This window comes from Vombatus ursinus, unplaced genomic scaffold, assembly GCF_900497805.2.
Source record: "Vombatus ursinus unplaced genomic scaffold, bare-nosed wombat genome assembly UNPS02011334.1, whole genome shotgun sequence".
In the NCBI taxonomy this organism is placed as follows: domain Eukaryota; kingdom Metazoa; phylum Chordata; class Mammalia; order Diprotodontia; family Vombatidae; genus Vombatus; species Vombatus ursinus.
This window is the reverse complement of record NW_020951112.1, coordinates 269,697-281,855: the sequence shown is the minus strand read 5'-3', so window position 1 is coordinate 281,855 and position 12,159 is coordinate 269,697. Positions and strand designations below refer to the sequence as shown.

The 12,159-nt window shown below is 42.7% G+C and overlaps 1 protein-coding gene across 2 annotated transcripts in view; it reads left to right on the top strand.

Moving 5' to 3' along the window:
- STAB2 (stabilin 2) overlaps positions 1 to 12,159 on the top strand; it is a 164,216-nt gene that overhangs the window by 24,609 nt on the left and 127,448 nt on the right. For both annotated transcript variants that reach the window (XM_027855863.1, XM_027855864.1), the window contains exons 10-15: positions 2,566 to 2,699; positions 4,658 to 4,740; positions 6,401 to 6,550; positions 8,121 to 8,264; positions 10,467 to 10,523; positions 10,619 to 10,744. In XM_027855863.1, the coding sequence (XP_027711664.1) occupies positions 2,566 to 2,699; positions 4,658 to 4,740; positions 6,401 to 6,550; positions 8,121 to 8,264; positions 10,467 to 10,523; positions 10,619 to 10,744 (694 nt within the window). The remainder of the gene's footprint in view (positions 1 to 2,565; positions 2,700 to 4,657; positions 4,741 to 6,400; positions 6,551 to 8,120; positions 8,265 to 10,466; positions 10,524 to 10,618; positions 10,745 to 12,159) is intronic.

Here is a 12,159-nt window from a genome sequence, read left to right as displayed (position 1 = left end):
AGGCAATGGGGCATTTGAATTCAGGTCCTCTGATGTCAGAGACTCCTCTAATTGCCTCATGATCCTGGCCAGTGGGGACACTAAGAAAAAACCTCTCAAGAAAACATTTAAAATTATGTTCTCCAGAAATTGGTTGATGCTGTGACCTACTTCCCATGGAAGGAAAAGAAAAATCCCATGGAATGGCACTCAGTTTCTTGGTTCCTTTAGAGTCAGAGAACACAAGAATATTAGGACAGATTTTCTAGGTTCACCCACTTATTTTAGAGATGAGAAAATCTTCCTAAATCATTTGCCGTTATTAGATAGCACAAGGAAAGTAACATTTTTGAAACAGAGGATCTCTTTCTCCTTTGCCCTAGAAAGCAAAGCCGTAACAAGAGCTGGGCAGTGGGTGATTTTTCCCAGGGCGCTCACATAGAGTGGAAAGGGGGCTGTTTTCTCTGGCTCACCTCCTCTCTACCTCATGCTCCTCCACTAGCCTGTGCTAAGAATCTTGAGCACCAGTGTTTTTGCCCAGCTCAAGAACCCCTTACTATGGTACCTGCCTTTCCCTACCAATATGACCCTCCCCTTTCTCTGCTTCTTTCTGAAGTCAACAGACATCTATGAAGGGCGCCCTGTGTTTCTGGAACTGCGCTAAGTGGTAGGAATGAAAATACAAGCATAAACAGTCCCTGCCCCCGAGGAGCTCATATTCTAATTGAGGGGAAAGGAGAAAGTACTAGTGTAGGGCCATAGTGGTAAAGGAGTCTGGAGGCCAGGACTGAAGGAGGTCTAACCTGGACCCTTCCTCAAAATGGAGATTCTGGGAAGAAATCGCCAATGGGAGGGAGGGGACAGTGGAAGGGAGGGGACCATAAGCGAAGAAGGATCCTTAAGGGTGAGAAGGCAGATGGTATAGGTCCCACAAAGCTCTCTTCCAAAGGCTTCATCTCTACCAAATGAGGCATGCTGGCTTGGGGTAGCAAAGGTCAGGTTTGGGGGAAGGGGAGGCATAGGCCAGCCCCTCTTGGGGAAGGGCTACCTTCCTCCCAATCCAGGTATGTTGCCTTCTGTGCTGCTCCCTACCACCCTCCCCAAATGAATGTGCCCCAGGTACAAGAATTCCCAATTCCTAGAAAGACAAATTATTGTTCAGGTAGAGGGTTGTACCAGGTTGTTCTGAGAGCGTGTGGAATTCTATAACCTCAGCCCAGAAGATTTCTTCTATGGGACCTAATCTGAATGAATGGGGAAAAAAAAAAGGAAAAAAGCATTTATTAAACAGTATGCGAATCATTAGTCAAATATAAAAGCAAAACCGCCCCTGCCCTCAGGGAGCTTATATTCTAAGAGGGAGAAAAAGCATATGGATGAGTGCTGCTATCTTTAAAGTTATACAGCTAGCTTGGGAGTCTTTCATCCTGATCTTTCCTCCTTTCTCCTTCTAAAGGCTGAATTTTTACCACCTTTACTGAGGATTGATGAGACAAAAGCCATTCTTTGATCTGACTGATCAATAAACATTTATTAAGTGCCTACTGTATATCATGCAATGGGGCTGATGATTTTAGACTCATGATGTATGATCATAGATTTAGAACTGGCAGGGAACTCAGAGGCATCTAGTCCAACCCCTTCATTTTACAGAGGTGGAAACTGAGGCCCAGAAAGATCATTGTTGTCATTTTCAGTTGTTTCAATCTCTTTATGACCCCATTTGGCGTTTTCTTGGCGAAGATACTGGAGTAGCTTGCCATTTCCTTCTCCAACTCATTTTACAGTTAAGGAAACTGAGGTAAACAGAATTAAGTGATTTGCTTAAGTTCACAGAGGTAGTAAGTGTCTGAGACTGGATTTGAACTCAAAAAGATGAATCTTCCTGACTCCATGCCTGGCACTCTGTGCATTATGGCACCACCTATCTGCCCAGAAAGAGCATAGAATCATAGATATCAAGCTGGAAGGGACCTTGGAGGCATCTAGTCCAAACCCCTCATTTTGCAGGAGAGGAAACTGGGTTCCAGAGAGGGGGAGGTGACTTGCCAAGGTTCCAGAGGTAATAAGCAGCTGAAGTGGGACTGGAACACAGGTCTTCCTGCCTCCAAGCCCCCTAGTCTTGTGACTACTCCACACTGCCTTTTCATGGCCCTGGAAAATATGCCTTGAAAAGATCAATTAAAGGAATTGGGACTTCTTAGTCTAAAGAGGAGAAGACTGGGGGACGTGCTAGCTATCCTCAGGCATTTGAACGACAATCATATGGCAAAGAGATTAGGCTTATTGTACCTGGCCCCAGAGGGCAGAACCCAGCAGAAGGTCCAGAGGCAGATTTCAATTCCACATCAGAAAAGAAAAAAGTCCTAATGATCAGAGGTGTCCAAAGTGGAACGGGCTGCCCTGGAACTAAGTAGCTGGTTTCCCTTCACTGGAGATCTGCAGGGAGAAGTCGGATGGCCGGCCACTGGTCAGAGATGGCATAGAGGAGATGCCTGGTCAGTTGTGGATTGGGCCAGATGACCTCTGTGGTCCCTCCTGCCTCTGAGATTCGGTCATTCTCTCCCGTCTTCCCCTTCTGCACAGGTGTACTTGCCAGAAAGGCTATGTGGGGGATGGATCCATGTGCTATGGCAACATTATGGAACGGCTGCAAAACCTCAACACGGAACCCAGAGGACAGTGGCAAGGAAAACTGACTTCGTTCATTTCACTCCTGGGTATGCAGTTAAGTATGCAGATTCCTACAGAGAGGTCAACCCACTGATTTGCACCAGACCCTGACTAGCCACAAGGTCAGGCTATAGCCTTGGTTCAAGCAGGTTGGGATAGAAGGAGGAAGAAAAATGGCAGAAATTGGGGATCATGGCTAAAGAATCACCTGCTCAATGGAGAGATGGCTGTGAGCCCTGTGCCCTTGGGAGGGAATGAAGAAGGAGCAGGTTCTAAGCAAACGGTGAGTGTCTGAGGGAGGGGTCAGGCCATCTGAGAATGAACAGGAAATGAAGACATTCTAGGGAAGAAACCTGTACAGTATCCTAGGCTTGGCTTCAATGAGTAGGTTCCCAATGCTGGCAGTGTAACTGGGGACCATCAGTTCTCAGTGTAGGACAGAGGTCACGTGCACACCCTCTGCCTCAGTCTGACATATCTGCCTCTGTGGAGGTAGACAAGGGTGGGCAGGTATGTCCCTGCAGTCTGAGAGCAGCAAGGTTTATACGGAACCTTCCTTAATATAGGATCCTATTACTGGGTGTCAAGGGGGCACCATGGCATAAAGACTACTAGAACTGGGTTCAGAAAGCTTGGTTCAAATCCCCTTTCTGATACTAAGGGTGACCTTGGGCACATCACTTCTAGTCTCTGAGTCTCCGTTTCCTCAACTATAAAACAAAGATAATAACGTCTGTAGTGTCTTTTCCACAAGATTATTGGGAGGATTGGGCATGATGGTTGTCAGATGCTTTACAAACTTTGAAATCCAATGCACCTGCCAACTGTAAATACAACAACACCTCAAATTTGCCAACTCACCAAAATGTTTTCTTAAGAATAAGGCAGGTCAAGAAGCCAGTGAAACCAGCAACTAAGCAGACTTGCTCTTCTTTGGCTGATTGATATTTACTAGGTGTCTTTAGGGCTATAAACATTGGTGTACGTTGGGCTCCACTTCAATCAGGGGTGCACTAAGTTATTCAATGCGGACAGACAAGGACACTTTCAAGATCTTTGTTATCCTGAACCTCACAAAATTCCTCTGGACAAGGACCGGGTGTCATAGGGGCCATCGAGTTCAATGCCTTTATTTTACAGGTGAGGAAACTAAGACCTAGAGAGACAAAGCAACTTGTCAGGAAGATCTGAGTTCAAATTCAGTCAGAGTTACCTACTAGTTGTGTGACCCTGGACAAATCACTTAATCTGTGTCTGCCTCAATTTCCTCAGCTATAAAATGAAAGGGGATGGATTTGATGATCTCCAAGCTCCCTTTAGCTCCAAATCTATGATCCTATGACCGGTAATAAGGCTTCCAGTGCAGAAAAATCAATGATAGTGATCTCATTCCATGTACCAGTGGATTAAAACTAGAGTAAAAGGAACTTCATGGTCACTTCTACAAACATTTATTAAGTGCCACTAAGTGCCAAGCACCAGTCATCTAGTCTAATCTCATTTTACAAATGCGGAAACTGAGGTTCACATGAGGGAGATAACTTACCCAAGATGGCTCAAAGAGTAAGTGATAACCAAGATTCAGACCCAGCCCACCTGGATCCAAATTCTGTACCCTTCTCACTGTGCCAATCAGTCAACAAGCATTTGTTAAGCACCTACTATGTGCCAAGCAGTATAAACTACACTGCCTCCTCCCATGAGATAGCTTGGTATACTGGGATGAGAGAATATCCGAAAGTTCCAACATGCCCTTGTCATATTGCTGGAGCTAAGGATGCCTTTGAAGCTGCACCTGGGGCTCAAAGATGATTAGCAAATGAAAAACCAGCACAGAGGTATACAGGTAGACTCAGCATTCCAGCCATGGGGCCCAGAGAACACAGAGACCCATCATTCCAAAGACTGAAACCACCCAGCCTCAAGGAAAAGTCATTCACTGATATGTACTGCACCATCATGTTTGCATAATGTGTTTTGTCTTGTCCTGTTTTTCTCTCCCAAGACAAAGCCTATGCCTGGCCTCTCAGCAACCTGGGACCATTCACTGTGCTAGTACCAACAAACAAGGGGTTAAAAGGAACAAATGTAAGTAGCTGTGGGGGTAAATATACATGGGATGTGTGAGAGGGGAAAGTTCAGGTCACCAAAGATTACTGCATCTATCTGCTAAAGTGCTCAGCAGCAGACATCGTTGGTGACAATGGTGGCAATATTGGTGATGGCGATCATAGTAGCAACGGGGGCAATATGGGTGATGTGGTCATAGTAGCAATGGTGGTGAGGGTGGGGGTGATGGTACTACTCATGCTGGTTCTGGTAGTGGTAAAAAAAAAAAACCACTCCTTATTCCAGACCCCAAGACCATTTCTCATGCTACAGACATTCATTTTGGTAATGGGGATTTGGGCGATGATTGGTGAGACCTTAATTAAGTTCTAAGCGTAGGTGATTTATGAGATGAATGTAAAACCATAGAATTGTAGAGGTCAAGCTGAAAGAGAGCTGAGGGCTCACCGGTCCAACTCTTTCATTATACTGATGAGAGAGCTAATACCCAGCAATATGGACTTGTCCAAGGTTGAACAGGTAGGAATGAACAAAAAAGCATTTATTTAGCATGTTCTCCTTGCCAAGCACTGTGTGCAAAGATGCAAATATAAAATTATGAACTGTCCTTGCCCTCAAGGAGCTTACGTTCTGATGGTGGAGACAAAGCTTTTGTGGAATGATGGCTAAGGAAGGACATTGAGGTTTGAGAGTTTAGAGGAACAATGAATGGAGCAGAATGGCGGACCTTTTCAGGAAACAGTGGCAGTATTGATTTGATTACAGATTCAGGGAAGGAAAGCAGGGGGGATGAGAGAGAAGGACAATGTAAACGCCTGGTAGAGTGGGCCATGAGACGTTCCCCAATCAAGACAGCAAGGTCCCAGGATGGGTGCTCCAGAGGTGAAAATTCCAGGGAATGGTCTCTGGGCCAAGTGGCCAGGCAACTGGTGAGGAGATGGCCCCCAGGAATAAAGCAGTAATATAAATTGGGAGATCTGGGATTTGAATTCATAAAACAAAATGTCTGCGTTCCTACTGGGGGAAAAGGAAGAAAACAAACCCTGCTGAGTGTGCAAAGTTCTTTATGAACACTGTCTCATTTGTTCTCTGGAGACCGATGACTCGCCCAGGGGCACAAAACTAGTCACAAAACTTAGTCGGCAGCCATTTCTGTGCTTCAGAATTAAGACTGGAAACCAGATCTTCTTGACTTGAGTTAGGCTCTCTAGCCCCTGTGTGCCAATGGCTTAGAGTAATGGTCTGTACTTGGGATCTAGATAATCATAGATCTAGATCAGGAAGCGACCTCAGAGGTCCTCTAGTCCAACCCCCTTTTAATGTTGAGGAAACTGAGCCCAGAGGTTAAGTGACTTGCCCAAGATCACACTGGTAGTCAATATCATTAGCAGAATTTGAACCCAGACCTTCAGACTCCAAAGCCAGTCCTCCCTCCACAGAACCACAAAGGTTCCTTAAGGACAAGGACTTTTGTTTTTATCTTCATCTCCCTCTCGTCCCCCCACCCCAGCTCCCAGCAAAAAGCCTGACACGTACATGGTGTTTAATAAATGATCATTGACTGGATGAATTGTACAAACGCAAACATCGATGGGAACCCCTCGGCTCTGCCCAGCTGCAATGTGAAGGCTCTGTTTGGCAACAAAGCAGATGGGAAACTACTCTCTACTTTTCTTAGGTCAAGGAGCTTTTGATGGATAAAAAGAACGCCCAGTACTTTGTGAAACTCCACATCATCGCTGGCCAGATAGACATGGAGGGGCTGAACACCACAGACACTTTTTATACCTTGACTGGGAAGTCAGGGGAAATACTCAGTGGAGACAAGGTAAGAAAACCTAAGGTTTATCATTCGTATTTTTGAGTCTTGGATTTTAACTCATTTAAAGTCTCTTATTTTTACTCACAGGACAAATATTTGAAGGCAGCAAAGCCTGAGAGGTTTTTTGGCAGCCTTTTCTGTGGTAAAATGAAGTACGTTTAAGAAAAGGAATTGAGGTGCAGGGTCCTGGCTTCCCAGTGGACTCACATAACTTTTTTTATGCCTGTCTTCTCCCACATATTCATTTGCATGGGAGACCCAGAGGATCTTTGTGGGACTGAGGAAAAGCACAATACCTCAGACCCACACAGCCTTTTATGGTTTCTTCAGCAGAAGCTCCTTCAGTGGTTGCAGAGGAAAGGCTGACAATCAAGAATCAGCAGAAGCAGAAAGGGACTTTCTAACCCTAAATTAGAAAAGGGCATGGGATGTGGATATGGAGAATAATCTTCAAAGAGCTTTTCCTCATCTACCATTTCACTTTATCATCTTTTTTAAAAACAGGGATGGTTACAAAGAACATCCTTTCCTTAATTTTGACACACTGTGTGACCCTGGGCAGGTCACTTAAAATCTATCAGCCTCAGTTTTCTTATCTGTACAAGGCAGCTAATAATGGCACCTACTTCATAGGGTTGTTGTGAGGATGAAATAATAGAATACGTATAAATCCTTGTATAAACCTTGGAGTACTGCAGAAATACAAGATATTTTTAGTTTTCTCGGTTGAAATAGACATGAGCCCTGGGATAGCCTTCTTACCTGTTCCCTGAGGTCTAGTCCAGCTAAGTTTAGCACTACTCAGGACCTCAGGGGGATGATTGTTTGGGCTGCTACAATTCAGAAAGACCATCCACCAAGAGGGAGAACTTGGATTGTTACTGGGGGGAGGGGAAGGGGGGTATTTGAGAGAGAGAGAGAGAGAGAGAGAGAGCGCGCACGCGCGAGCGTGTGTGTGTGTGTGTGTGTGTGTGTGTGTGTGTGTGTGTGTGTGTGAGTGAGAGAGAGAGAGTTTTGCCAAAGGCAGCAATCATTCAACTTGGAACAGGAAAGAAATTGAGCATGAAACCTGTTTCCTGGTAGGATGGGTACAAAGCAAGATCAGCAATCCTTTTAAGGAAAAGGAAGTAGGCTGTGTTTATTTTAGATTGCTGGAGTTTATCTATCCCCTCTGACTTAACCTTCCATCTATCTGAATGCTCTTAAAAAAAAAGCAAACTAAGGCCCACTCCTTCACAAAGGGCCGTTTTTGCCAGCCCCACTTCTCCTGGCCAGCATTATTTAAAGGAAATTCACTGGAGATTTTCCAACTGTCATTATTCCCATGAGGGTTCATTCTACCAATCACCTCCAAAATGTGACTATTTCCTCACAAATATATAGGCAAATAAGGACTAATGCTATATTAGTACCTTATATTTCCATAGCACTTAATAATATTCAAATGACCAATCATCCATGACCAGATAGTTAATGAAGAGTGAAGCTGAGACTGGAACACAGGTTCTCTGAGTCCTGATTCAATGTTCTTTCCATTACACCATAGTGTTAACAACCATTCCTTTCACTTCTTTAGGACAACCAACTTAGGCTCAAACTCAGTGGAGGAAAAAAGAAAGGGAAGATCATGCAAGGGGACATAATTGCCTCCAATGGACTCTTACACATCATTGATAAGTCCATGGACAAGATGGCACCCGTGTTTGAGGGCAGCACAGAGGTGAGAAATCAGGGTTTAAACTTATATTCACTTAGGTATTTTGCTGGTACAGTGAAGAGAGAACAGAGGTTAGAGTCAAGAACCCTGTCTTCAAATCCTGCCTTGACATTGTAAAAGTCACTTAACTTCTGCCTCAGTTTCTTCCCTTCTAAAATAAGAAAGTTGGACTTGGTGATCTCTAAGATCTCTTCCAGCTCAAAATCTCTGATCCCATGACCCTCTTTTTTATTGCCCTGAAGAGCAATATCTAAATTGAAAGGCACAAAGTAAGAGGGAAAGGGATTCTTTTATCATCATTTCTCATTGACCAGATGTGTAATTTCGTTGGTGTAGTGAATTCCTAGTGAAATTATTCTTCTACCACTGCAAATTGCCAACCATTCTTCAATGTTATGGTCTTAGAGAACTGACTAGGACAGTTAAGTGACTTACCCAAAGTCACACTGCCCATCTAGCTCTTCTGATTTCAAAGCTGGCTCTTTATCTACTCTTAGTAGGCTGCTCCTCGTTTTAGGGTCTCACTTCATTCAGTATTGAATTTATCCATCCATTCATTGGACAGACATGTTCAAGCCCCTATTGTACGTAATATTCAAAGATAAGATCTATGGCCTGAAATGACTTACAAATAGCACGGGGGAGATAAAACATATGAACAGATCATACAGTACATGGGAAAACACAGTTTAAAGTGCTATCAATTCAAATGACAGAGGAATTTCTTCCACTTGTGAAAAGTCAGAGAAGGCTTCATGGAGGAGGTGTTTTTGAATGACCTCCTCCAAGAAGAATAGGTAGGATATCAAAAGGCAAAGACAGGAAAGAAGGACATTCTGGAAGTGAGCAAAGGACAGAACAGCACAGAATGTATGCAGAGGACAAGGGAGTACATTTTAGCTGGAGTGGGATATATACAGGTTAGCCTGAGGGGCTTGAAAGCCTCTTTCTGAAATTCTTAAATTTTAAAAAATATGAAATAAGGTAAATTGAAGTCCCAAGGCTAGGAAATTTCATTTATCAGTACCCATGACACTCCTCTTGCCCTAGAGATCATTTTGCATTTATTTTGATCTTATCATCTGCATGGCCACTGTTGACTCTTGATAGACTGTAAGACCCTTGAGGGCAAGGGTTGTCTTGTTTTTATGTCCTTATCCCCAGAACCTAACATAGCATCTGGCACACAGTAGGCATTTAACCAATGCTTGTTGAATTAAATTCATTCAGTAGACATTGGGGAACCACATAGATGTCTCTACTGAGACCAAGAAACCTAGGATAATAAATTTGGTGTTAGTAGGGATCTTAGGGATTATATACCCCAACTCCCTCATTGTATAGTTGAAAAAAGTGAATCCCAGTGAGGTCAATGACTTGCCGAAGGTTACATGGATAGTAAGTGACCTTGCTGGGACTTGAACTCAGGGTCTCTGTCTTAAACCAGCCCTCTTTCCAGTTTGCTTCTCATGCTATCCATGCATCATCATGCACAAACCTTAAAGATCTCCTTACAAAGCTGACTATCCTTCACAGCCTCCATAGGAGTCCTACAAGAGACCCAAGTTACTCAGATGCTACAATTGGTATCAGAGTTTCACTCTCCCAGGTGATAGTAGTATAAGGGCAGCTAGGTGGTGCAATGGGCCTGGAGTCAGGAAGTCCTGAGTTCAAATCCAGACTCAGATACTTACTAGCTGTGTGGCCCTGGGAAAGTCACTTCACCCTGTTTACCTCAATGTTCCTTATCTGGAAAATTAGCTGGAGAAGGAAATGGCAAACCATTCTATGAAGAGTCAGGCATGACTGAAAATGACCGAACAACACAAAGGTGATTCTAGTGTAGATGGTGAGATAACATTTCACAATATTTATTGAACAAAGTTGACCTTTTTGTATTTTTCCATGATGGAGAGGGCTTGCCAGTCACAATGGTATTTGTGGTTACCCCCTCCATTAGCCTGACACTTGAGAATTTACCCAGCATGCCTTGCACAAGAAGGCCATGGCTGGTCAACATCAACTCAATTAACTCCATCTATAGAATGACCCCTGGAAGCTACTTCTCAACAATATTGAAATATTTCTAAAATCAGATGTCTTTTAGCTCTAATACCTTCATGCACAGTACCTTCTCCTCACTGATTTTTTTTTAAATAAAACCCAAGTGGTAAAACAGTGCATTTGTCTTTTTTTTTTCTTAAGCAAACCATAATGGCGATGCTACAGCCAAGATACGGCAGATTCAGGTCCCTGTTGGAGGTAGGTTTCTGTATCTCTCTCATGAAGTCCTGGGGAATGTTTACAAATGCATGTCCAAGCTTGACTGTCCATAAATCTTCCTTTGTCAAATTCAGGTAACAAATGTGGGCCAAGCCTTAGATGAGGATGGCGTTGGTGGACCATATACCATCTTTGTTCCAAGTGATGAAGCCTTGAACAACATGAAAGATGGCATTCTGGACTATCTCCTCTCTGCAGAGGTACTGGGGTCAATCACATTTTGATATTATAATGTTAACTAGTAGAGATAGTAAGGTGGCACAAAAGATAGAGCCCTGGACCTGGAGTCAGGAAGACCTGAGTTCAAATCCAACCTCAAACACTTACTTAGCTATGTGACCTTGGTCAAGTCCCTTGACCTCTGTCTGCCTCAACTTCCTCATCTGTAAAATGTGGATGCTAATAGTTATTGTGAGAATAAGATAAGAATATTTGTAATGTGCTTTGCAAACCTTAAAGAACTATGTAAATGCTAGTTATTATATATTATGACAATATAATCAATGATAATATAATCTTTATATTAATTATGACTACATATAATTGTCATATCGTTATATTATAAAGAGGAATTATGTAATATTATCATAATTAAAATTTTATTACAAACCTTAAAGCACTATTTAAATACTAGTTATTATATTATATAATATGACAATTTAATGTGATAATATAATCTTTGTATTATTATAATTGTACATACTTTTTAAATCTTAATGATATAATTATATGGTACACGTAATACTATATAATAGTATTATATTATTATAGTAATTATAATTGTTTGCACCTAATTATTTGCGTATCATCTCCCCCATTTGAATGTAAGCCCCTCACAGGCAGGGACTACATTTGGAGCTTAAGAGGATTCTACCTTTCTTTGTATCCCTATCAGGTAGTCCAGTGACTGGCTCATAGTAGGCACTTAATAAATTCTTGTTAATTAGAGGCAAAGTAACTTGCTCAAGGTCACACAGTTAGGAAAGATGGTACCCAAGAGCTGAAAAGAGCCTCAGAAACCATCTAGCCTAACTTCATTTTACAGAGAAAGACACTGAGGCCAGGGAAGGTTAAATGATTTGCCCAAGGTGAGCATGGCTGCCTCTAACTGTGTTTACACAATCTTTGTGCATACATTCAGCTGTACTTGACTCCTTGGAGCTTGCCCCACCCCGTTCTCAAAGACAACTTTTAGACAATACAGCTACTAGGCTGAACTGAGTCTCTTGGCCCCAAACAAGTTGTAAGTTGTACAGGTTACCCCAAGCATCCTCCCCACATTTGGTGCCCTTGTCTCTTCTTTGAAGGCACCCAGAACCCCACTATTCTCATCCTCCTCCACCATGTCAAATAATGAAAGGAGATAATGCATGTAAAGTGCTTTACAAACCTTAATGTTACAATGTTGATAGTTATACCAAAAGCTTCTGTGCATTAGGACCACACAAAGTGGCAGAATTTAACTAAATGTTCTCAGATATAGTGAAAGTATAACCCAGTTTATAAAAATTGGATTTTTGGCACATGTCTATTCTTTTTTTTTTTTGGTAAGGCAATAAGGGTTAAGTGACTTACCCAGAGTCACACAGCTAGTAAGTATCATGTATCTGAGGCC